Below are 27,251 nucleotides of genomic sequence, written 5' to 3'. Positions count from 1 at the left end.
CGAGGACGACGAGTTTACCCTACATAGGGCATCAGCCCACAGCCCCTCCTCAATCTCCTCCCCCAGCTCTTCTTCCCATTTCCCTTTCAGCTCATCTACCATGATCTCCCCCTCGTCCCTCATTTCCCTGTATATGTCCGACACCTTACCGTCCCCCACCCATGTCTCTGAGATCACTCTATCCTGCACCTCCTGCGTCAGGAGCTGCGGGAATTCCCTCACCTGTTGCCTCGCAAAAGCCCTCAGTTGCATATACCGGAATGCATTCCCTTGGGGCAACTCATATTTTTCCGTCAGCGCTCCCAGACTCGCAAACGTCCCATCTACGAACAGATCTCTCAATTGTACTACCCCTGCTCTTTGCCATGCTCCAAATCCCCCATCCATTCTCCTCGGGACAAACCTATGGTTATTTCTTATCGGGGACCGCACCGAGGCTCCCGTCTTTCCCCTATGCCGTCTCCACTGCCCCCAAATTTTTAATATTGCCACCACCACCGGGCTTGTAGTGTATTTCTTCGGTGAGAACGGCAACGGTGCCGTCACCATTGCTTGTAAGCTGGTCCCCTTGCAGGACGCCCTCTCCAATCTCTTCCACGCCGCTCCCTCCCCTTCTCCCATCCACTTACACACCATTGAAATATTGGCGGCCCAGTAATAATCGTTTAGGCTCGGTAGTGCCAACCCCCCCCCTATCCCTGCTACGCTGCAAGAACCCCCTCCTCACTCTCGGGGTCTTCCCGGCCCACACAAAACTCATAATGCTTTTCTCAATTCTCTTAAAAAAAGCCTTCGTGACCATCACCGGGAGGCACTGAAACACAAAGAGGAATCTCGGGAGAACCACCATTTTAACCGCCTGCACCCTCCCCGCCAGTGACAGGGGCATCATGTCCCATTTCTTGAAGTCCTCTTCCATCTGTTCCACCAACCGCGTTAAATTAAGCCGGTGTAAGGTTCCCCAATTCTTGGCTATCTGAATCCCCAAGTATCGGAAGTCTCTTGTTACCTTCCTCAGCGGTAAATCCTCTATTTCCCTGCTCTGCTCCCCCGGATGCACCACAAACAACTCACTTTTCCCCATGTTCAATTTATACCCCGAAAAATCCCCAAACTCCCCAAGTATCCGCATTATCTCTGGCATCCCCTCCACCGGGTCCGCCACATACAACAACAAATCATCCGCATACAGAGATACCCGGTGTTCTTCTCCTCCCCTAAACACTCCCCTCCACTTTCTGGAACCCCTCAGTGCCATGGCCAGGGGCTCAATCGCCAGTGCAAACAATAACGGAGACAGGGGACACACCTGCCTCGTCCCTCTGTGAAGCCGGAAATAATCAGACCCCCGTCCATTCGTAACCACGCTCGCCATCGGTGCCCTATACAGCAACTGTACCCATCCGATATACCCATCTCCAAAGCCAAATCTCCTCAGCACCTCCCACAGATAATCCCACTCCACTCTAACAAATGCTTTCTCGGCATCCATCGCCACCACTATCTCCGCTTCCCCCTCTGGCGGGGGCATCATCATTACCCCTAGCAACCTCCGTATGTTCGTGCTCAGCTGTCTCCCCTTCACAAACCCAGTTTGGTCCTCATGTACCACCCCCGGGATACAGTCCTCTATCCTCGTCGCCATTACCTTGGCCAGAATCTTAGCATCCACATTTAAAAGAGAAATGGGCCTATAGGACCCGCATTGCAGCGGGTCTTTTTCCTTCATTAGGAGGAGCGATATCTTTGCCTCTGACATAGTCGGGGGCAACTGCCCCCTTTCCCTCGCCTCATTAAAGGTTCTCGTCAGAAGCGGGGCCAGCAAGTCCATATACTTCCTATAAAATTCCACCGGGAATCCGTCTGGTCCCGGGGCCTTCCCTGCCTGCATGCTCCCAATCCCTTTCACTACCTCCTCCATCACAATCTGTGCTCCCAGTCCCGCCCTCTCCTGCTCCTCCACCTTAGGGAATTCCAGCTGATCCAGAAAGCACATCATTCTCTCCTTCCCTTCCGGGGGCTGAGCTTTATATAGTCTTTCGTAGAATACCTTGAACACCCCATTCACTCTCTCCGCTCCCCGCTCCATCTCTCCCTCCTCGTCTCTCACCCCCCCTATCTCCCTCGCTGCTCCCCTCTTCCTCAGTTGGTGGGCCAGCAACTGGCTTGCCTTCTCCCCATATTCATACTGTATACCTTGTGCCTTCCTCCATTGTGCCTCTGCCTTACCCGTAGTCAACAAGTCAAATTCTACATGTAGTCTTTGCCTTTCCCTGTACAGTCCCTCCTCCGGTGCCTCCGCATATTGTCTGTCCACCCTCAAAGGTTCTTTCAGCAACCGCTCCCTTTCCCTACCCTCCTGCTTTCCTTTATGTGCCCTAATAGATATCAGCTCCCCTCTAACCACTGCCTTCAACGCCTCCCAGACCACTCCCACCTGAACCTCCCCATTGTCATTAAGCTCCAAGTACCTTTCAATACACCCCCTCACCCTTAAACATACCCCCTCATCTGCCAATAATCCCATGTCCATTCTCCAGGGCGGGTGCTGTTCTTTTTCCTCCCCTATCTCCAGGTCCACCCAATGTGGAGCGTGGTCCAAAATAGCTATAGCCGTGTACTCCGTCCCCGTCACCTTCGGGATCAGTGCCCTTCCCAAAACAAAAAAGTCTATCCGTGAATATACTTTATGGACATAGGAGAAAAACGAGAACTCCTTACTCCTAGGCCTGCTAAATCTCCAGGGGTCTACTCCTCCCATCTGCTCCATAAAGTCCTTGAGCACCCTAGCTGCAGCCGGCCTCCTCCCGGTCCTGGACCTCGATCTGTCCAGCCCTGGGTCCAGCACCGTATTAAAGTCTCCCCCCATTACCAACTTTCCCGCCTCTAGGTCCGGGATACGTCCCAACATTCGCCTCATAAAATTGGCATCATCCCAGTTTGGGGCATATACTTTCACTAGAACCACCGCCTCCCCTTGCAATCTGCCACTCACCATCACGTATCTACCCCCGCTATCCGCCACTATGGTCTTTGCCTCAAACAGTACCCGTTTCCCCACTAATATAGCCACCCCCCTATTCTTTGCGTCTAACCCCGAATGAAACACCTGCCCCACCCATCCTTTGCGTAGTCTGACCTGGTCTATCAGTTTCAGGTGCGTCTCCTGCAACATAACCACATCTGCCTTTAATTTCTTTAGGTGTGCGAGTACCCGTGCCCTTTTAATCGGCCCGTTCAGCCCTCTCACGTTCCATGTGATCAACCGGGTTGGGGGGCTCTTTACCCCCCCCCCCCCCCCCCTTGTCGACTAGCCATCCCTTTTAATCCAGCTCCTCACCCGGTTCCCACGTAGCCGTATCTCCCCCGACGGCGCCCTCCCGCCTCGACCACCCCATCCCGTACCAGCTCCCCCTTCTCCCCAGCAGCAGCAACCCAGTTAACCCCCCCTCCCACCCCCCCCGCTAGATCCTTTTCTAACGTAATTGCACCCCCCATGTTGCTCCCAGAAGTCAGCAAACTCTGGCTGACCTCGCCTTCCCCCCGTGACCTCGGCCCCCACTGTGCGAGGCCCCCTCCTTCCTGCTTCCCTGTTCCCGCCATGATTACCATAGCGCGGGAACAAAGCCCACGTTTCCCACTTGGCCCCACTCCTGATCGCCGGCGCCCACAATTCCTCATCCTCCGCCCCCCCCCCCCAACGACATGGGGAAGAGAGAAAAGTTACAGGGTCGCAAGATTAACAACTTGAGAGATCATCCCTTCCCCCTTTTTTTTCCCCCTTTCACCCCACGTAATCACCCCACCACTTTGTCCCAAATGTTCTTTTTCTGGCCCGCCTATTCCAGCTTCTCCTCCACAATAAGTGGAGCCTGGTATGGAGGGCATAAGCTATGAGGAGCGATTGAATAAACTCGGTTTGTTCTCACTGGAACGAAGGAGGTTGAGGGGCGACCTGATAGAGGTATACAAAATTATGAGGGGCATAGACAGAGTGGATAGTCAGAGGCTTTTCCCCAGGGTAGAGGGGTCAATTACTAGGGGGCATAGGTTTAAGGTGAGAGGGGCAAAGTTTAGAGTAGATGTACGAGGCAAGTTTTTTACGCAGAGGGTAGTGGGTGCCTGGAACTCACTACCGGAGGAGGTAGTGGAGGCAGGGACGATAGGGACATTTAAGGGGCATCTTGACAAATATATGAATAGGATGGGAATAGAAGGATACGGACCCAGGAAGTGTAGAAGATTGTAGTTTAGTCGGGCAGTATGGTCGGCACGGGCTTGGAGGGCCGAAGGGCCTGTTCCTGTGCTGTACATTTCTTTGTTCTTTGTTCTTTGTAATAAATGTCCACGCCTCTTCTGCCGTCTCAAAGTAGTGGTGCTTCCCTTGGTGTGTGACCCACAGTCTTGCCGGTTGCAGCATTCCAAATTTGACCTTCCTTTTGTGAAGCACCGCCTTGGCCCGATTAAAACTCGCCCTCCTTCTCGCCACCTCCGCACTCCAATCTTGATACACGCGGATCACCGCGTTCTCCCACCTACTGTTCCGAGTTTTCTTCGCCCATCTGAGGACCATCTCTCTGTCATTGTATCGGAGAAATCTCACCACTATGGCTCGAGGTATTTCTCCAGCCCTCGGTCCTCGCGCCATAACTCGATAGGCTCCCTCCACCTCCAATGGGCCCATCGGGGCCTCCGATCCCATTAACGAGTGAAGCATCGTGCTCACATATGCCCCGACGTCCGCCCCCTCCGCACCTTCGGGAAGACCAAGAATCCTTAAATTCTTCCTCCTCGCATTATTCTCCAGCACCTCCAGCCTTTCCACACACCTTTTGTGTTGTGCCTCGTGCATCTCTGTCTTCACCACCAGGCCCTGTATTTCGTCTTCATTATCAGCGGCCTTTGCCTTCACGACCCGAAGCTCCTGCTCCTGGGTCTTTTGTTCCTCCTTTAGCCCTTCAATCGCCTGTAATATTGGGGCCAGCAGCTCCTTCTTCATCTCCTTTTTAAGTTCTTCCACACACCGCCGCAGGAACTCTTGTTGGTCAGGGCCCCATACTAGACGGCCACCTTCCGACGCCATCTTGCTTTGTGCTTGCTTTCCTTGCCGCTGCTCTAGAGGATCCTCCGCAATCCGGCCACTTTCCTATCCTTTTTCCATCTGTGTCCAGGGGGAATTCCCTTCTGGTTTACCGCACAGTGTTTTTAGCCGTTAAAATTGCCGTTGGGGCTCCTATTAAGAGCCCAAAAGTCCGTTCCACCGGGAGCTGCCGAAACGTGCGACTTAGCTGGTCATCGCCGCACCTGGAAGTCCCCATTTGCCTTCTTAATCACCTGTTGCACCTGTAAACCAACTTTTTGCGACTCATGCACTAGCACACTCAGGTCTCTCTGCACAGCAGCATGTTTTAATATTTTATCATTTAAATAATAATCTCTTTTGCTGTTATTCCTACCAAAATGGATAACCTCACATTTGTCAACATTGTATTCCATCTGCCAGACCCTAGCCCATTCACTTAGCCTAACCAAATCCCTCTGCAGACTTCCGGTATCCTCTGCACTTTTTGCTTTACCACTTATCTTAGTGTCGTCTGCAAACTTGGACACATTGCCCTTGGTCCCCAACTCCAAATCATCTATGTAAATTGTGAACAATTGTGGGCCCAACACTGATCCCTGAGGGACACCACTAGCTACTGATTGCCAACCAGAGAAACACCCATTAATCCCCACTCTTTGCTTTCTATTAATTAACCAATCCTCTATCCATGCTACTACTTTACCCTTAATGCCATGCATCTTTATCTTATGCAGCAACCTTTTGTGTGGCACCTTGTCAAAGGTTTTCTGGAAATCCAGATGTACCACATCCATTGGCTCCCCGTTATCTACCACACTGGTAATGTCCTCAAAAAATTCCACTAAATTAGTTAGGCACGACCTGCCCTTTATGAACCCATGCTGCGTCTGCCCAATGGGACAATTTCCATCCAGATGCCTCGCTATTTCTTCCTTGATGATAGATTCCAGCATCTTCCCTACTACCGAAGTTAAGCTCACTGGCCTATAATTACCCGCTTTCTGCCTACCTCCTTTTTTAAACAGTGGTGTCATGTTTGCTAATTTCCAATCCGCCGGGACCACCCCAGAGTCTCGTGAATTTGGGTAAATTATCACTAGTGCATTTGCAATTTCCCTAGCCATCTCTTTTAGCACTCTGGGATGCATTCCATCAGGGCCAGGAGACTTGTCTACCTTTAGCCCCATTAGCTTGCCCATCAGTACCTCCTTGGTGATAACAATCCTCTCAAGGTCGTCACCTGTCATAGCCTCATTTCCATCAGTCACTGGCATGTTATTTGTGTCTTCCACTGTGAAGACCGACCCAAAAAACCTGTTCAGTTCCTCAGCCATTTCCTCATCTCCCATTATTAAATCTCCCTTCTCATCCTCTAAAGGACCAATATTTACCTTAGCCACTCTTTTTTGTTTTATATATTTGTAGAAACTTTTACTATCTGTTTTTATATTCTGAGCAAGTTTACTCTCGTAATCTATCTTACTCTTCTTTATAGCTTTTTTAGTAGCTTTCTGTTGCCCCCTAAAGATTTCCCAGTCCTCTGGTCTCCCACTAATCTTTGCCACTTTGTATGCTTTTTCCTTCAATTTGATACTCTCCCTTATTTCCTGAGATATCCACGTGAGATATCCTGCATAAGATAAAGATTTTCCCTCTTTCTACCATCCTTCCTTTTTGTTGGTATAAATAAACCTTTGCTGAGCACTGTGAAAAATCACTTGGAAGGTTCTCCACTGTTCCTCAACTGTTTCACCATCTTTGCTCCCAGTCTACCTTAGCTAGTTCTTCTCTCATCCCATTGTAATCTCCTTTGTTTAAGCACAAAACACTAGTGTTTGATTTTACCTTCTCACCCTCCATCTGTATTTTAAATTCCACCATATTGTGATCGCTCCTTCTGAGAGGATCCCTAACTATGAGATCCTATCTCATTACACATCTAGGACCGCTTGTTCCCTCGTAAGTTCCATTACATACTGTTCTAGGAAACTATCGCGGATACATTCTATAAACTCCTCCTCAAGGCTGCCTTGACCGACCTGGTTAAACCAATCAACATGTAGATTAAAATCCCCCATGATAACTGCTGTATCATTTCTACATGCATCAGTTATTTCTTTGTTTATTGCCTGCCCCACCATAATGTTACTATTTGGTGGCCTATAGACTACTCCTATCAGTGACTTTTTCACCTTACTATTCGTGGTTTCCACCCAAATGGATTCAACCTTATCCTCCATAGCACCGATGTCATCCCTTACTATTGCCCGGATGTCATCCTTAAATAACAGAGCTACACCACCTCCTTTACCATCCACTCTGTCCTTCCGAATAGTTTGATACCCTTGGATATTTAACTCCCAGTCGTGACCATCCTTTAACCATGTTTCAGTAATGGCCACTAAATCATAGTCATGTACAGAGAGATCTGGATGTTCAGGTCCATTGTACCCTGAAGGTGGCAACGTAGGTCGAAAGGGTGGTAAAGAAGGCATACAGCATGCTTGCCTTCATCGGACGGGGTATTGAGTACAAGAGTCGGCAGGTCATGTTACAGTTGTAAGTACTTTGGTTAGACCACATTTGGAATACTGCGTGCAGTTCTGGTCGCCACATTACCAGAAGGATGTGGATGCTTCCGAGAGGGTGCAGAGGAGGTTCACCAGGATGTTGCCTGGTATGGAGGGTGCTAGCTATGAAGAAAGGTTGAGTAAATTAGGATTATTTTCGCTGGAAAGGCGGAGGTTGAGGGGGGACCTGATTGAGGTCTACAAAATTATGAGAGGTATGGACAGGGTGGATAGCAACAAGCTTTTTCCAAGAGTGGGGGTGTCAATTACAAGGGGTCACGATTTCAATGTGAGAGGGGGAAAGTTTAAGGGAGATGTGCGTGGAAAGTTTTTTACACAGAGGGTGGTGGGTGCCTGGAACGCTTTGCCAGCGGAGGTGGTAGAGGTGGGCACGATAGCATCATTTAAGATGCATCTAGACAGATATATGAACGGGCGGGGAACAGAGGAAAGTAGATCCTTGGAAAATAGAAGACAGGTTTAGATAAAGGATCTGGATCGGCGCAGGCTGGGAGGGGCGAAGGGCCTGTTCCTGTGCTGTAATTTTCCTTGTTCTCTTTATATCCCAAGTTCCAGATTAACACCTGCTCGGCCCCACTGTGCTTTTGTGAGTCAGCTGACCAAGCTGAATTGGTAGCTCCCACCCCTGGCACCTGTGGTGTTGGGTGTTCTGACACACAGATGAGCCAACACGGTTGCATATGGTACAACGCTATTTTATTTAAACTTACTATTTACAGTTTGGTCTTTGCACTCTGCACGTGGGGGTTCCCTGCTTGTGATGTTTTAACAGCTCTTTCTTGTTCCCTTCTCCCCAGACCTACTGACCACCAGGTGTCGTGCTCGTGCTTTTTATGTGGTTGGTGTTCTTGTCTGTGATTGGTTGTGGTGTTGTGTACTCTGATTTGCCTGTTAGTGTGTCCATCATGATGTGTGTGTTTGAATATCATGACATCCCCCCTTTTTACAAAGATATGTGCCTACGTGGTAATAAATATGATCGTGTCGTGAGTGCATCTAAGAGTGTGTGTGTGTCGTGTGCAGCATGTGCATATGACGGAACTATGTACATGGGGCGATGTCGGGTGCGTCACATGAACCAAGTTGTACCATAACATAACATAAATGCGAACGAGAGAAGAAGAAAAAAAAAAAACTTGAACAGTTGTCCAGTCAGACGACATCTGGAACGATAAACAACAACAGGTTATCATGTAAAATTGTGCAACTTGTTAAACATATGAACGGTATTATAAGTCCAGTCTAATGGGCTTGCGACGAGTTCGGGTTGACCGCCTCAAGGGTGGATCAAGAACCACCGGCTGCTGTGCAGGCATGGCCATGGGTGGCGATGGAAAGGGCGTGATGTGCGGCAGCTCCACAAAGTCATCCTCGGAAGCCTGTTGAGGATCTGGTGTGTGCGTACTGTGTGGCTGTGAGCGTGGAAGTCGGCGAAGGGCGCGCCGATTGCGGCGACGCACGGAACCATCCGGCATGCGAACCAGGAACGAGCGGGGAGCCACTTGTCGGAGGACTTCGGCCGGTGCTGACCAGCCACCATACGGTTGATGGACGCGTACTTTGTCTCCGGAGGACAGGGGGGGCAGGTCCGTCGCTCGTGTGTCGTACCGACTTTTCTGGCGATCACGCTGCAGTTGCATGTTCCGAAGAACCGCCTCATGGTCTGTTGTTGGTGCCAGGATGGAAGGTACCATCGTCCTGAGGGAGCGACCCATTAGTAGCTGCGCTGGCGAGAGACCCGTGGATAGCGGGGCCGATCGATAGGCCAGCAAGGCAAGGTTAAAGTCCGATCCGGCAGCAGCCGCCTTGCACAGGAGCCGCTTGGCGATGTGGACACCCTTTTCAGCCTTCCCGTTCGATTGTGGATGCAGAGGGCTGGATGTCACATGAGTGAAACCATATGCTGCGGCAAAGGACGACCATTCACGGCTGGCGAAACAGGGTCCATTGTCTGACATGACAGTCCTTGGAATGCCATAGCGAGCAAATGTTTCCTTGCAGGCCCCAATGACTGCGGACGACGTCAGATCATGGAGAGGCATGACTTCCGGGTAGTTTGAGAAGTAGTCTATAATAACGATGTAATCTCTGCCGAGCGCGTGAAATAGGTCAACACCCACCTTCGCCCAGGGGGACGTCACCATCTCGTGTGGTAGAAGTGTTTCCGGAGGTTGCGCCGGCTGAAACCTCTGACAGGTTGTGCAGTTGAGCACCATGTTGGCTATGTCTTCATTAATACCCGGCCAATATACCGCCTCCCGGGCCCTTCGTCTGCATTTTTCGACGCCCAAGTGGCCTTCGTGTAGTTGATGAAGAATCATCTGGCGCACGCTGTGCGGAATAACGATCCTGTGTGATTTCATAAGGACCCCGTCTATGTTGGTGAGATCATCTCGCACATTATAAAACTGGGGGCACTGCCCTTTTAGCCACCCTTCCGTCATGTGGCGCATCACTCGCTGCAGAAGGGGGTCAGTCGCCGTCTCTGCGCGTATGTGGGCCAGACTAGGATCATCAGCTGGCAGATTTGCTGCTGTCAGAGTTACGTGTGCCTCAATTTGACGCACGAACCCCTCCGCATCTGGTGGTGTGCTCACTGCTCGGGAAAGAGTGTCCGCCACGATGAGCTCCTTCCCCGGAGTGTAGATCAGTTCAAAATCGTACCTCCTGAGTTTAAGTAAGATGCGCTGGAGGCGAGGAGTCATGTCGTTCAGGTCTTTGTTAATGATGTTGACCAGGGGGCGGTGGTCAGTTTCGACCGTAAATCGTGGCAGGCCATACACATAGTCGTGGAACTTGTCCAGTCCAGTTAACAAGCCCAGGCATTCTTTTTCGATTTGCGCGTAGCGCTGTTCGGTAGGGGTCATGGCTCGTGAGGCATATGCAACCGGGGCCCATGACGGCGTGCTGTCTTTTTGCAGGAGTACCGCTCCAATACCAGATTGGCTGGTGTCTGTTGAGATCTTTGGAGGGCGAGTCGTGTCAAAGAAGGCCAGCACTGGTGCCGTGACCAGTTTGTGCTTGAGCTCCTCCCATTCCCGCTGATGCGATTGGTGCCAGTTGAATTCTGTCGATTTTTTTACGAGATGGCGCATATTTGTTGTATGAGAAGCCAGGTTGGGAATGAACTTCCCAAGGAAGTTGACCATGCCCAGGAATCTTAAGACAGCCTTCTTGTCAGCCGGTCGTGGCATGGCTGTGATGGCGCTAACCTTGTCTGCATCGGGACGGACCCCTGACCTTGAGATGTGGTCCCCGAGGAATTTCAGCTCCGTCTGGCCGAAGGCACACTTCGCACGGTTGAGACGCAGGCCATTTTGTCGTATGCGGGTAAAGACACGTCGTAGACGATGCATGTGTTCCTGCGGAGTGGTGGACCAAATGATGATATCGTCCACATATACACGTACCCCTTCGATGCCTTCCATCATCTGCTCCATAATGCGGTGGAAAACTTCAGATGCTGAAATGATGCCGAATGGCATCCGGTTGTAGCAGAATCTGCCAAAAGGGGTGTTGAATGTGCATAGTCTTCGGCTGGCCGGGTCCAGTTGGATCTGCCAGAATCCTTTGGACGCATCCAATTTAGTGAATATTTTGGCTCGCGCCATCTCGCTGGTGAGGTCTTCTCGTTTCGGGATGGGATAGTGTTCCCGCATTATGTTGTTATTCAGATCTTTAGGATCTATACATATACGGAGCTCGCCAGAGGGCTTCTTTACACAGACCATGGAGCTGACCCATGGCGTGGGCTCCGTGACCCTGGATAGGACCCCTTGGTCCTGAAGAATCTGCAGTTGTGCCTTGAGGCGGTCTTTGAGTGGCGCAGGAACCCTGCGAGGTGCGTGAACGACAGGGATGGCGTCCGGTCTGAGTCGAATCTTGTACGTGTATGGCAATGTCCCCATGCCTTCAAAAACCTCCTGGTTGTGAGCAAGGAGGGAATGGAGATTTGCGTGGAACTCAGCATCCGGGAAGTCGGATATCTCATCTGGAGAGAGAGACATAATGCGCTGTACCAGGTGAAGGACCTTACACGCCTGTGCGCCCAGTAACGAGTCCTTTGATGAGCCGACAACTTCGAAGGGGAGTGTGGCCGTGTACATCTTGTGAGTCACCTGTAGCTGGCAAGATCCTATGGACGGGATGACGTTCCCGTTATAGTCAACCATCTTGAGCCGGGATGGCGTGATGGGTGGTTTGACCTTCATGGCCTGGACTGCAGAGTAAGCAATCAGGTTGGCGGATGCGCCGGTGTCCAGACGGAAGGCGACGCGCGATCGGTTGACCGTCAGGGTGGCACACCACTCATCGGCTGGATTGATGGCATTGACCTTGTTGACATCAATGACGGAAACGCGGAAGGCATCCTGGTCATCTGCATCACTTAACTGGAAGTCTTGATGCGTGGGCTGGACGGTCCTGACTTGTCTGCGAGATTGTCGAGGATGCGCCGGATCCATGGGTTGAGCCGAACGACAGTGGGCTGCGTAGTGGCCCATCTTGCCACATCTGAGGCACTGTCGGTTTTTTGCAGGACATTGCCCTTTTAAATGTAGAGCTCCACAATTGCCGCACGTCATGACGTCACGGCGTTCGTTGCGCCACTGCGCATGCGCAGTGCGATCTTGCGGTGGGCGCGCCTGCGCAGTGCGTCCCTCGTTGTGGCCGTTATTTTTGGCGCGCACCTGCGCGGGAGACCGCGAAAAGCGCGGGAAGCGGCCGCTGTCGTCCGGGCCGTGGGTCGGGAAGTAATCGACGGCCTGGATGCGTTCGACGTCGTGGGCGGCCTGGCTTGCCGATTCGACGGCTGGGGACCCCCTCCGTGCCAACTCGGACGCCTGAAATCGGGCAAAACGGCAGGTAGCATTTTCGTGGAGGACACAGGCTTCCACAGCAGACGCTAAGGTGAGGCTTTTCATTTTAAGAAGCTGCTGGCGTAGGCCACTAGAGGCAACGCCAAAAACAATCTGGTCCCTGATCATGGACTCTGTGGTGGTGCCGTAACCGCAGGACTGCGCTAGAATCCGGAGGTGCGTCAAGAAGGGTTGAAAAAGCTCCTCCTTACCTTGCAGGCGTTGCTGAAAGAGGTATCTTTCAAAACTTTCATTTACTTCAACTTGAAAGTGCTGGTCCAGTTTGAGGATGACCGTGTCATATTTGGCTTGGTTTTCGCCTTCTTCGAACACCAGTGAGTTGAAGACGTTGGTGGCGTGCTGACCTGCGTAGAAGAGGAGCATTGCAATCTTCGTGTCATCCGAGGCATTCTGTTTTTCGGTGGCACGGATGTACAGGTCAAATCGCTGCCTGTAGAGCTTCCAGTTGGTACCTAGGTTCCCCGCGACTTGCATCGGCTGCGGTTTGCCGGTGTGGTCCATGTCCAGAATGGCAGGTTAGTAGGCAGGTATCGATCCACTCCTGTACCATGTGGTGTTGGGTGTTCTGACACACAGATGAGCCAACACGGTTGCATATGGTACAACGCTATTTTATTTAAACTTACTATTTACAGTTTGGTCTTTGCACTCTGCACGTGGGGGTTCCCTGCTTGTGATGTTTTAACAGCTCTTTCTTGTTCCCTTCTCCCCAGACCTACTGACCACCAGGTGTCGTGCTCGTGCTTTTTATGTGGTTGGTGTTCTTGTCTGTGATTGGTTGTGGTGTTGTGTACTCTGATTTGCCTGTTAGTGTGTCCATCATGATGTGTGTGTTTGAATATCATGACAGCACCAATCAGTCTGTCTCCCCATTGTTCTCTCCCCTCTCCCCCCACTTGGACAAACATATTCAAAGCATCACATTCCCCAGTAAACAAACATCTGAAAAAACAGTCGAAAAACAACCACAGAAAAAACAACCACAGACACCCCCGCCCCCCCCCCCCCCACACCCAGCTCCCAGTGAGACAAAGTTAACTTTCACCATCGAAACAGCCCCTTATTGCCCATAACACTACTTATTCAAACCAGCACAAAAGTGATTTTCAGCTAATCAACACTACAATACTCTCCAAGGATTCAGTGTCTTTAGTTCACCTCCAGTCTGTTATCCCCGATGAAAGTCCATACATCGTCTGGTGTTTCGAAGTAAAAATCCCGTTCCTCATGTGACCCACAGACGGGCTGGGTACAACATCCCGAACTTCACCCCCTTCTTAAAGAGGGCTGTTTTTGCCCGATTAAACCCAGCTTGCCTCTTTGCCAAATCCGCGCCCAGGTCCTGATAAATGCGCAGCTCACAATTCTCCCATTTGCTGCTCTGTTCCTTCTTGGCCCACCGCAGAACGTGTTCCTTGTCCAGGAATCGGTGAAAGCGGACCACCATCACCCTCGGCGGCTCGTTCGCTCGGGGCTTCTTCGCGAGGGCTCTGTGCGCTCTGTCCACTTCCAGGGGCCGAGGGAACGCCTCAGCCCCCATCACCTTCTCCAGCATGTCCGGCACATAAGCCCTCGCATCTGATCCCTTACTGCCTTCAGGGAGGCCGATGATTCTCAGGTTCTGCCTCCAGGACCTGTTCTCCAGGTCCTCCAGCTTCTCCTGCATTCTTCTCTGGCGGTCGTTCATCATCGCCACCTTGGTCTCCAGCACGGTTATCTACTCCTCGTGCTCGGACACCTTTTTCTCCACCTCCTGGATCGCACGTCCATGGATTTCCTGATTCTGCACCACCTGATCAATCGAAGCCTTGATCGGGTCCAGCGTGTCCTTCTTCAGCTCGGCGAAGCAATCCTCGAAAAACTTCACCAGCTGCTCCGTCGACCACTGCGCGTCTCCCCGTGGCCTACCTCTCCGCCATGCTTTCCCGTGTTGCCAGCTCTGCTCGCGTCTATTATAGGACTTTGTCTTTTCACACGGCCACTTCTGGCCCAATTCTCCGGACACCGGAGGGGGATTTCTCTTCGCTGTCTCACTCTTCACCGATTTATCCCATAAAATCCGGGAAAAAACGGGAGAAAAAGGTCCAAAAGTCCGTCACAGGCGGGAGCTATCAAATGTGCGACCTACTCCTCCATGGCCACCACCGGACGTCGATGATAATGCTATTGAATAGGGAATTAGCAATGTTTTTCGTTGGAAATTCAGATCGGTTGTTGATATCTCATGGAATCAAGTGATGTGGCAAGCATGCAGGAAAGGTGGAGCAGTATTTTGTTTTTGCAATAATTTGTTTTTATACATAATTGTCATTACGAATAGTTGCAAAACCAATTGCACAAGATTTCAGATATTTTAAGATGCACCTTACACAATATTGCACCTTGCAAAGTTGGCCTTGTCTTTTGATGCCTACCTTGTACACAAATAATACATTTTCTTTAAAACAGTCAGTAAATGGTAACCCTTAAATTTATAATTATTAAAGTTACTTTTGCTCAACATCCCATTACAAAATATTGTCATCCATGATTCCCAATCAAGTATTTGCATGGTTAGATACACAGGATAGAGCTCCCAGTACAGTGACCAATGAGGACTCCAGGTCACCCTTTCATTGCCTCACAAAAGCCAACTCCATGGCATTACATTCTTGACTTAATGGCAATCAGCACTCAATCCTGGGCAGTTTTCTGTTGCAGATAAGGTGGAGCAGTATTGAGGGTCTCCTATTCTAATTTCTTATGTTCCTATATCATTGTCAGGCACTTTATACTTCTTATTAATCAGCCCAAACCCTGAATGTTGACCAGGTCCTTCCTGTAGATGCTCGGGGACTGCTTCAGTTTCTGTGGAGGTGCGAACTGTGCTGAACATTGTGAAGACATCAGTGAACATTACTACACCTGACCTCGTGATGGAAGGAAGGTCAGAATCATAGAATCGCTACAGTACATAAGGAGGCCATTTGGCCCATCGAGTCTGCACCGCCCCTCTGAAAGAGCACCCAACCCAGGCCCACTGCCCCGCCCTATCCCATAACCCCACCTAAGGAACAATTTATCACGGCCAATCCACCTAACCTGCACATCTTTGGACTGTGGGAGGAAATCGAAGCAGCCGGAGGAAACCCACGCACACACGGGGAGGACGTGCAGACTCCACACTGACAGTCACCCGAAGCTGGGATTGAACCCGAGTCCCTGTATGTTTCTCCTCATCTCCGAGCTCTCTTGCTGACCATCTTGAAATTGTGACCCCTCGTCACTGACTTACCAACGAATGGAAACAGAATATCCTTTTTTACCCTGTCAAAATTGTTCAGAACTTTGAATACCCACTTTTAAATCATTTATATATAAAGAAAAAGCAATGTTCCCAACATTGAGCCCTGGGGAACGCCACTTTCAACTCGTCTCCAGCCTGAGAAATGCCCGTCTATACCTACCCTCTGTTTCCTATCTCTTAGCCAACTTCTAATCCATGCTGCCAAAGACCCATCAATGCCAAACAAAGGACAAAGAACAATACAGCACAAGACAAAGCACAATACAGCACAGGAACAGGCCCTTCGGCCCTCCAAGCCTGTGCCGACCATTGTACCTGCCTAAATTAAAACCGTCTGCACTTACGGAGTCCGTATCCTTCCATTCCCACCCTATTCATATATTTGTCCAGGTGTCCTTTAAATGCCGCTATCGTCCCTGCTCCCACCCCCTCCCCAGGCAGCGCGGTCCATATATTTACCACCCTCTGTGTAAAAAACTTGCCTCGCACATCTGTTTTAAGTTTTTCCCCACGCACTTTAAACCTATACTTTAAACCAGTACTTGACTCTCCTACCCTAGGAAAGAGCCTCTGACTATCCACTCTGTCCATGCCCCTCATAATCTTGTAGACCTCTATCAGGTCGCCTCTCAACCTCCGTCGTTCCAGTGAGAACAGACCGAGTTTATCTAACCTCTCTTCATAACTAATGCCCTCCATACCAGGCAACATCCCAGTAAACCGCTTCTGCACCCTCTCCAAAGCCTCCACATCCTTCAGGTAGTGTGGCGACCAGAATTGTGCACAATATTCCAAATGAGGCCTAACTAAGGTCCTGTACAGCTGCAACATGACTTGCCAATTTTTATATTCAATGCTCCGACCGATGAAGCCCAGCATGCCGTATGCCTTCTTGACTACCTTGTCCACATGTATTGCCACTTTCAGTGACCGGTGGACATGCCCAGTTCTCTCTGTCTGTCAGTACTCGCAAGAGTTCTACCATTTCTACCATACATGCATTGGACCTTCCAAAGTGCGTTACCTCACACTTGTCCGGATTAAACTCTATCTGCCATTTCTCTGCCCAAGACTCTGACCAGTTGATATCCTGCTGTATCCTCTGACAATCCTCTTCACTTTTTGTGTGTAAGACCATAAGACATAGGAGCAGAATTAGGCCACTCGGCCACTCGGCCCATCGAGTCTGCTCCGCCATTCTCCCCATAACCCCGATCCCCTTATTAATCAAGAACCTATCTATCTCTGTCTTAAAGACACTCAGCGATTTGGCCTCCACAGCCTTCTGCGGCAAAGAGTTCCACAGATTCACCACCCACTGGCTGAAGAAATTCCTCCTCAAATATGTCCAACTCAATAACCTAATCCGGCTTTCTCCCCATAGCCTTTAATCCCATTCTCCCCAAGTGCTATATCCAGCCGCCTCTTGAATATGAAATGAAATGAAATGAAAATCGCTTATTGTCACAAGTAGGCTTCAATGAAGTTACTGTGAAAAGCCCCTAGTCGCCACATTCTGGCACCTGTTCGGGGAGGCTGGTACGGGAATTGAACCGTGCTGCTGGCCTGCCTTGGTCTGCTTTCAAAGCCAGCGATTTAGCCCAGTGAGTTTTAGCATCAACTACTTCCTGTGGTCATGAATTCCACAGGCTCACCACTCTTTGTGTGAAGAAATGTCTCCTTATCTCTGTCCGAAATGGTTTACCCTGAATCCTCAGGCTGTGACTCCTGGTTCTGGACACACCCAAGTTTGGTAACATCTTCCCTGCACCTACCCTGTCTAGTCCCGTGAGAATTTTATAAGTTTCTATGAGATCCCCCCCTCATTCTTCTGAACTCCAGCGAGAACAATCCCAACCTCGTCAATCTCTCCTCATATGACAGTCCCGCCATCCCTGGAATCAGTCTGGTAAACCTTCGCTGCACTCCCTCGAGAGCAAGAACATCCTTCCTCAGAGAAGGAGACCAAAACTGCCCACAATACTCCAGGTGTGGCCTCACCAAGACCCTGTATAATTGCAGCAACACATCCCTGCTTCTATACTCGAAACCTCTCGCAATGAAGGCCAACATACCATTAGCCTTCTTTACCGCCTGCTGCACCTGCATGCTTACCTTCAGCGACTGGTGCACAAGGACACCCAGGTCCCGCTGGACACTCCCCTCTCCCAATTTACAACCATTCAGGTAGTAATCTGCCTTCCTAGTTTTGCTTCCAAAGTGAATAACCTCACACTTATCCAAATTATATTGCATCTGCCATTGATTTGCCCACTTGCCCAACCTGTCCAGATCTTGCTGTAGGATCCCTGCATCCTCGTCACAATTCACCCTCCCACCTAACTTGGTATCATCTGCAAACTTTGAGATGTTACATTTTGTTCCCTCATCCAAATCATTAATATGTATTGTGAATAGCTGGGGTCCCAGCACCGATCCCTGTGGTACCCCACTGGTCACTGCCTGCCAATTTGAAAAGGACCCATTAATCCCTACTCTTTGTTTCCTCTCTGCCAACCAGTTTTCTATCCACCTCAATACATTTCCCTAATCCCATGCGCTTTAATTTTGCACAATAATCTCGCAGGACTTTGTCTTTCCAAGATCTGCTCCACTATCTCCCGCTGGCTGCTCGGAGGTCCCAACATTGTGACAGCACCCTTCCTATTCCTGAGCTCTACTATATTGCCTCGCTGCCTGAACCCTCCAAGGTGTCCACTCTCAGCACAGCTGTGATATTCTCCTTAACCAATAATGCAGCTCCCCCACCCCTTTTACATCCCCCTCTATCCCCCTGAAGCATCTAAATCCTGGAATGTTAACTGTAATATTAACTTCTCCTACTCCCAGTATATATATTTGTCTCATCCCGTATTAGGACTTCCATATGTTTTCCCACTATTGCTGTAAAGGTGACAGGTCTGTAGTTTCCTGGGTTATCCTTTGCTCCTTTCTTAAACAACAAGGACTCTTACAATACCGCATGAGTCCCCTATGAATACTCTCTGCTGCTGCCTCTAGGCAGGTATCTTATTGAATATTTTTTGGAAATCCAAGTATATTACGTCAACTGGTTCGCCTTCATCTACCCTAGGCATTACCACCTCTGAAAGTTCTAATAAATTTGTCAGGCATGATTTCTCCTTCAGAGAAGCCGTGCTGACCCTGCTTGATTAGATTATGCATTTCTCAATACTCTGCTGTTACATTGTTTATAATTGACTGACATTTTCTTAATGACAGAACATAAGTTAAACCAACTTCCTAGCACAGAAATGAAATGAATGAAAATGAAAATCGCTTATTGTCACAAGTAGGCTTCAATGAAGTTACTGTGAAAAGCCCCTAGTCGCCACAATCCGGCGCCTGTTCGGGGAGGCTGGTACGGGAATTGAACCGTGCTGTTTGCCTGCTTTAAAAGCCAGCGATTTAGCCCAGTGTGCTAAACCAGCCCCTAACCAGTGGTTAGCACTGTTGCTTCACAGCTCCAGGGTGCCATGTTCGATTCCCGGCTTGGGTCACTGTCTGTGCGGAGTCTGCACTTTGTCCCCATGTCTGCGTGGGTTTCCTCTGGGTGCTCCGGTTTCCTCCCACAAGTCCCGAAAGATGTGCTGTTAGGTGAATTGGACATTCTGAATTCTCCCTCTGTGTACCCGAACAGGCGCCGGAATGTGGCGACTAGAGGATTTTCACAGTAACTACATTGCAGCGTTAATGTAAACCTACTTGTGACAATAAAGATTATTATTATTTTTTGAATAAAGGTGTTATATTGGCAGTTTTCCAAAACCCTGAGGCTTTTCCGGAATTTAAGGCTTTGTGGCAGATTATACCTGTGTTTCTACGATCTCTTTAATATCCCGGAATGCAATCCATCAGGTCCGGGGCACTTATACAATCATAGAATTTACAGTGCAGAAGGCCATTCGGCCCATCGAGTCTGCGCCTGCCCTTGGAAAGAGCACCCTACCCAAGCCCACGCCTCCACCCTATCCCCACAACCCAGTAACCCAACCTAACTTTTTGGACACTAAGGTCAACTTAACATGGCCAATCCACTTAACCTGCACATCTTTGGACTGTGGGAGGAAACCGGAGCACCCGGAGGAAACCCACGCACACACGGGGAGGACGTCCAGACTCCGCACGGACAGTGACTCAAGCCGGGAATTGAACCTGGGACCCTGGAGCTGTGAAGCAACTGTGCTAACCACTGTGCCACCGTGCTGCCCTGGGTAGTTAATACAATTGCACCCACAATGTAAAAATCCCAAGGCTCATACTGAGCACCGTGAAATTAAAAAATGAATTTTGGTATCTTGTACTTGCTGCTGCAGATTTTGACTTGCAATTCTTTCCAGCCACATGCCTGTTTACATCCCAAACTCAATCCTTATTTAGGCTGGTTTAAACACAAAGATGTATCTTTTGGCACACTTCATTAGCCTGGATAAGCTTTGGTTCGGACAGAAGTTTGAATATTCCTGCAAGAATTTTTATTTTGAAAATATACAATTTTCCATGAGTGACAAGAAACTCGCTCTAAACAGTGCTGCATTACCCCAATTGGCCGGATTTGGATACCCACACTAACCATATTGTTCTGTTATACTGCCACATAACTGCTCTTACCAAGGGCCAGTGCAGACTCGATTATATATATATATGTTAGACTGTCACATAACAGCATTTTGTATCAGAATTTTCGTAATAGTTTTATGAAGCCTGGTAGAAAGGTAAGTGACAGATTGCCAAAAAACGAAAAATGTAAACGGAAACCTGTGATTTAAGTGGTAACGCAGAGATCAAGATTTGTGGTGATTAACAGTCCATTTAACACCTATCGACTTCGGCTATTTTCTTAATTATCAGCCCTAACTGATTTTTTAAAAAGTTAATTGTAGTTGTGGGTTCCTATTCCTGATTATCCACATAAGAGTTGAGTATTTCTCAATGTGGAATACTGTGGACTTTGACAGGCCTTTAGCTCCACTAGTTTCACGAGTACATTTCCCCTTGTGATTTATTTATTTCCTCCCCTCACTTCTTTGCCCAGTTTCATGCTCGAAGGAGCCTCTGTTCACTTTAGCTTCTTGCTTCCTTTTCATATATTTAAAGAAAATCATTCTATCCGTTTTTATACAACTTGTTAGTTTGCCCTCATCGTTTGTCTTCTCCCTCTTCATTATTTTGACGCCAGGTTAAAGTCCAACAGGTTTGTTTTGAATCACTAGCTTTCGGAGCACTGCTCCTTCCTCAGGTGAATTGTAAGACTTCTTACTGTGGTCAGCCCAGTCCAACGCTGGCATCTCCACATCATTCATTATTTTTGGTCATCTATTGTTGGTTTTTAAAACTTTCAAATCCTCTGGTTTACCCCAAATCTTTGCCCCACGATATAATAATAATAATCACTTATTGTCAGAAGTAGGCTTCAATGAAGTTACTGTGAAAAGCCCCTAGTCGCCACATTCCGGCACCTGTTCGAGGCAGCCGGTATGGGAATTGAACCCGCGCTGCTGCCTTGTTCTGCATTACAAGCCAGCTGTTTAGCCCACTGTGCTAAACCAGCCCCTAATATGTTTTATCTTTCAGCTTAAGATCGACATCCCCTCCGACACTTGGGAACCAATCCCTGGTTCAAGATGGATCAAAGGGGGCTGGTTTAGCTCAGTGGGCTAGACAGCTGGTTTGTGGTGCTGAACAAGGCCAGCAGTGCGGGTTCAATTCCCGTACCAGCTGAGAATTCTGAATTCTCCCTCTGTGTACCTATGAGAAATGAGCATTTTATGTTGTTTTCACTTGAATAACTCTGGCTCACAAATAATAGTGCTTGATGGGAAATAGGATGCCAAGTGGAGTTTTGTGTAAACTGCAGTGCCAGAGTTTTGTAACTGTGTACGTGACTGACCTTCGGGATGAACAAAACTTGCAATAACAAGATGCAGGTGGGGATAGGTTCCTCATTCTAAAACATAACAAGTTCCAAATAAGGAATAACTGATGAGGAAACTGCCAGCAAGGCAGAGGGCGGGGTGTGTTTAGAGATTGTATTATGGACTAATGCTGTGTCTGCTCGGTGTGCCTGCTAATGTTGGCGGGCGGCACCCGTTCTTGCAAGATCGACTGAATAAAATACTTCTTCAGAATTTGGCTAAGTGTAAATTATTATCAAGTGAGCGGTGTTTCTCACATACCCGAACAGGTGCCGGAATGTGGCGACTAGGGGCTTTTCACAGTAACTTCATTGCAGTGTTAATGTCAGCCTACTTGTGACAATAAAGACTATTTATTTACTTTTATTTATTTAAGTGGAGGAAATACATCTGAGAAGGAGCTGATCACCTCGCCTTTCATCACTGAAAGGAAACTGAAACAAGCGTGGACAGTGAAAGGACCGCGTGCCACCCCGGGGACCCCGCCCCACTTCAGTCTGCCCCACCTGGGGACCCCATTGGACTCCTCAAGCAGCTGAGGTCAGGACTCTGAGTCACTGCCTCAGGAGAGCAACAGGGGGCAGCAAACCTGAGGCTGCTGTCTCTGCGCATGTGCAGTTTGCCGGACTCCGTGTGTTGCGCATGTGCAGTGCCGGCGGGATCCTGGGTGTTGCGCATGTGCAGAGCCGGCGGGAACCTGGGTGTTGCGCATGTGCAGAGCCGGCGGGATCCTGGGTGTTGCGCATGTGCAGAGCCAGTGGATCCTGTGTTATGCGCATGTGCGAAGTCTTAGGTATCCCGGGTGCTGCGCATGTGCGCGGACTCGGCGGGACCCTGGATCTGCGCATGTCCGGGTTCGGCGGTCTCCCTCGCCTTGCGCATGTGCAGAGTAACCGGGTTCCGGTGAAGCCGCTCCCAGGTAGCCACGTGCTTCGCCACGCTTGAAGCCCCGCCCGAGACGCTGAGGGACAGATGACTGGCCGGCCACTGTGATTGACGGCTCTGGCCACCAATGGTGGGAGGAGGGGGCGGGTCAGGTCTCACCCGAGTTCAGGGGGCGCGGGTCTGGACCATTACTGGGCTGGGGCTGGATATCTAAATCCGCCCGGTCCGGAGACTGGCTCTATTGGGTGAATTCCATTTCTTCCCAACTGGAATCCGCTCAATGAGGATTTTGTGAAAAAGAATCAAAACAAATGAAATTATTGAGGCGCCGGTCCCGCCCACTCAGAGGCCAGCGGCCTCTCAGGAGTGCGAATGCTTGATGGGCACATCCCTCCGCCAATAGGAACACAGGCGGCCTCTGATTGGCGGCCAGAGGGCGGGGCGATAGTTGATGGGCGTCTCCATTAGCCAATCAGCCTGGGACCTGACACTGAGTGGCGGTCAGCTGAAGCAATAGACTGCGAGGTGTGTGGGCGGGGAAATGGGAAATCAAGCGATGATTGGATGCGGAGTTCTGATTGACGTTTTGATTCGCCAATTAGTAATGAAGGGGATATCAGGTGGATTCACTGTAGCCAATGGGCGGAGCGGACAGGGTGATTGACGTCCCATCTGGCCAATCGTCAGCCCCGGGGAGGAGGCTGGGCGCTGCGGGGCGGCTGCTAGCGGAAGTGGCGGGTTTTCCGTTTGTTTTTCTGCCGGTTTCTGCCGCCGCTTTTTCCGCGGAAAGTTTTGGGTGAAAATCCCGGGGGAGAGCGGGGGGGAAGCGGCGGCCCGAGCCCGACACCCCGGCCCCGACACCCCGGCCCGAGCCCGAGCCCCCGGCCCGAGCCCGACCCGACACCCCGGCCCGAGCCCCACACCCCGGCCCGAGCCCGAGCCCCCGGCCCGAGCCCGACACCCCGGCCCGAGCCCCACACCCCGGCCCGAGCCCGAGCCCCCGGCCCGAGCCCCACACCCCGGCCCGAGCCCGAGCCCCCGGCCCGAGCCCGACACCCCGGCCCGAGCCCCACACCCCGGCCCGAGCCCGACACCCCGGCCCGAGCCCGACACCCCGGCCCGAGCCCGACACCCCGGCCCGAGCCCCACACCCCGGCCCGAGCCCCACACCCCGACACCCCGGCCCGAGCCCGACACCCCGGCCCGAGCCCCCCGGCCCGAGCCCGACACCCCGGCCCGAGCCCCACACCCCGGCCCGAGCCCCACACCCCGACACCCCGGCCCGAGCCCGACACCCCGGCCCGAGCCCCCAGCCCGAGCCCGCCCCCCGGCCCGAGCCCCACACCCCCGGCCCGAGCCCCCCAGCCCGAGCCCGCCCCCCGGCCCGAGCCCCCAGCCCGAGCCCGCCCCGCCCCACACCCCGGCCCGAGCCCCCGGCCCACTCAGTCCTCATCCCCCAATAGGCCGGGGAGCCTGGGGCTTTCCTGCGCGCTGCACGGGGCCCTTCCCCTCATCGCACTGTTTGGCTGGAACCTGCGAAAGGCCGAGGCCTCGCGGCCTAACGTCATGGAATCGCCCGAGAAAGTCGACGTGAACCGGGCGAGCGCCGAGGAACTGGAGACGGCTTTATTCGGAATCGGGAGGAAGAGAGCGAGAGCCATCGTGAGGAGGAGAGAGGTGAGAGAGAGAGACCGAGAGGAGGGAGGGGGGGGACCCAGAGAGAGAGGGGGGGGGGTGGACCCAGAGAGAGAGAGGGGGGGGGTGGACCCAGAGAGAGAGAGAGAGAGAGGGGGGGGGGTGGACCCAGAGAGAGAGAGGGGGGGGGGTGGACCCAGAGAGAGAGAGAGGGGGGGGTGGACCCAGAGAGAGAGAGAGGGGGGGTGGACCCAGAGAGAGAGAGGGGGGGGTGGACCCAGAGAGAGAGAGGGGGGGGTGGACCCAGAGAGAGAGAGGGGGGGGTGGACCCAGAGAGAGAGAGGGAGGGGTGGACCCAGAGAGAGAGAGGGGGGGGTGGACCCAGAGAGAGAGAGGGGGGGGTGGACCCAGAGAGAGAGAGGGGGGGGTGGACCCAGAGAGAGAGAGGGGGGGGGTGGACCCAGAGAGAGAGAGGGGGGGGTGGACCCAGAGAGAGAGAGGGGGGGGTGGACCCAGAGAGAGAGAGGGGGGGGTGGACCCAGAGAGAGAGAGGGGGGGGTGGACCCAGAGAGAGAGAGGGGGGGGTGGACCCAGAGAGAGAGAGGGGGGGGGTGGACCCAGAGAGAGAGAGAGGGGGGGGTGGACCCAGAGAGAGAGAGAGGGGGGGGTGGACCCAGAGAGAGAGAGGGGGGGGGGTGGACCCAGAGAGAGAGAGGGGGGGGTGGACCCAGAGAGAGAGAGAGGGGGGGGTGGACCCAGAGAGAGAGAGAGGGGGGGGGTGGACCCAGAGAGAGAGAGAGGGGGGGGTGGACCCAGAGAGAGAGAGAGGGGGGGGTGGACCCAGAGAGAGAGAGAGGGGGGGGGTGGACCCAGAGAGAGAGAGAGGGGGGGGTGGACCCAGAGAGAGAGAGGGGGGGGTGGACCCAGAGAGAGAGAGGGGGGGGTGGACCCAGAGAGAGAGAGGGGGGGGTGGACCCAGAGAGAGAGAGGGGGGGGTGGACCCAGAGAGAGAGAGGGGGGGGTGGACCCAGAGAGAGAGAGGGGGGGGGGGGTGGACCCAGAGAGAGAGAGGGGGGGGGTGGGTGGACCCAGAGAGAGAGAGGGGGGGGTGGACCCAGAGAGAGAGGGGGGGGTGGACCCAGAGAGAGAGAGGGGGGGGGGTGGACCCAGAGCGAGAGAGAGGGGGGGGGTGGACCCAGAGAGCGAGAGAGGGGGGGGGGTGGACCCAGAGAGCGAGAGAGGGGGGGGGGTGGACCCAGAGAGAGAGAGGGGGGGGGGTGGACCCAGAGAGAGAGAGGGGGGGGGGATGGACCCAGAGAGAGAGAGGGGGGGGGGGGGGACCCAGAGAGAGAGAGGGGGGGGTGGACCCAGAGAGAGAGGTGGGGGACGGGTGGACCCAGAGAGAGAGGGGGGGGGGGTGGACCCAGAGAGAGAGGGGGGGGGTGGACCCAGAGAGAGGGGGGGGGGGTGGACGGAAGGACCCAGAGGGGGGGGGGGGGACGGACGGACCCGGGGGGGGGGACACGGACCCAGAGAGAGAGGGGGGTGGACCCAGAGAGAGAGGGGGGGGGGGAGGACCCAGAGAGAGAGGGGGGGCCCAAGAGAGAGGGGGGGCCCAGAGAGGGGGGTGGGGGGAGACGGACCCAGAGAGGGGGGGGGGGGGGGGGGGACGGACCCAGAGAGGGGGGGGGGGAGGAGACGGACCCAGAGAGAGAGGGGGGGGACGGACCCAGAGAGAGGGGGGGGGAGAGATGGACCCAGAGAGAAGGGGGGGGGGCCCAAGAGAGAGGGGGGCCCAGAGAGGGGGGTGGGGGGAGACGGACCCAGAGAGGGGGGTGGGGGGAGACGGACCCAGAGAGGGGGGGGGGAGACGGACCCAGAGAGGGGGGGGGGGAGAGAGAGACGGACCCAGAGAGGGGGGGGTGGACAGACCCAGAGAGAGGGGGGGGGTGGACGGACCCAGAGAGAGGGGGGGGTGGACGGACCCAGAGAGAGGGGGGGGTGGACGGACCCAGAGAGAGGGGGGGGCGGACCCAGAGAGAGGGGGGGGGACCCAGAGAGAGGGGACGGGGACGGACGGACCCAGAGAGAGGGGACGGGGACGGACCCAGAGAGAGGGGACGGGGATGGACCCAGAGAGAGGGGACGGGGACGGACCCAGAGAGAGGGGACGGGGACGGACCCAGAGAGAGGGGACGGGGACGGGGACGGACCCAGAGAGAGGGGACGGGGACGGACCCAGAGAGAGGGGGGGGTGGGGACGGACCCAGAGAGAGGGGGGGTGGGGACGGACCCAGAGAGAGGGGGGGTGGGGACGGACCCAGAGAGAGGGGGGGGGTGGGGACGGACCCAGAGAGAGAGGGGGGGTGGATCCAGAGAGAGAGGGGGGGGTGGACCCAGAGAGGGGGGGGGGGGTGGACGGACGGACCCAGGGGGGGCGGGGGGGGTCGGACCCGGGGGGGGGGGAACACGGACCCAGAGAGAGGGTGGGGGACGGACCCAGTGAGGGGGGGGGGGGAGACCCAGAGAGAGAGGAGGGGGGGTGCCAGAGAGAGGGGGGACGGACGGACCCAGAGAGGGGGGGGGGGGGGAGAGACGGACCCAGAGAGAGTGGGGGGGGGGGAGACGGACCCAGAGAGGGGGGAGACGGACCCAGAGAGGGGGGGGGGGAGACTGACCCAGAGAGGGGGGGGGGAGACGGACCCAGAGGGGGGGGGGCGCACCCAGAGAGAGGGGGGACGACGACCCAGAGAGAGGGGTGGGAGACGACGGACCCAGAGAGAGGGGGGGGTGGACGGACCCAGAGGGGGGGGACCCAAAGAGAGGGGACGGGACGGACGGACCCAGAGAGAGGGGACGGGGACGGACCCAGAGAGAGGGGACGGGGACGGACCCAGAGAGAGGGGACGGGGACGGACCCAGAGAGAGCGGACGGGGACGGACCCAGAGAGAGGGGGG

At 53.1% G+C, this 27,251-nt stretch overlaps 1 protein-coding gene across 3 annotated transcripts in view; it reads left to right on the top strand.

Moving 5' to 3' along the window:
• The first annotated feature begins 24,074 nt into the window (after positions 1-24,074).
• The window catches only part of LOC140392177 (F-box/WD repeat-containing protein 7-like), a 321,680-nt gene continuing 318,503 nt past the window's right edge, over positions 24,075-27,251 (top strand). For all 3 annotated transcript variants that reach the window (XM_072477557.1, XM_072477556.1, XM_072477555.1), the window contains exon 1: positions 24,075-24,335. In XM_072477557.1, the coding sequence (XP_072333658.1) occupies positions 24,225-24,335 (111 nt within the window). In that variant the 5' untranslated portion in view covers positions 24,075-24,224. The remainder of the gene's footprint in view (positions 24,336-27,251) is intronic.

This window comes from Scyliorhinus torazame, chromosome 15 (genome assembly GCF_047496885.1).
Source record: "Scyliorhinus torazame isolate Kashiwa2021f chromosome 15, sScyTor2.1, whole genome shotgun sequence".
In the NCBI taxonomy this organism is placed as follows: Eukaryota; Metazoa; Chordata; class Chondrichthyes; order Carcharhiniformes; family Scyliorhinidae; genus Scyliorhinus; species Scyliorhinus torazame.
Note: the sequence above shows the minus strand (reverse complement) of the source record. Positions and strands in the feature narration are given on the sequence as shown.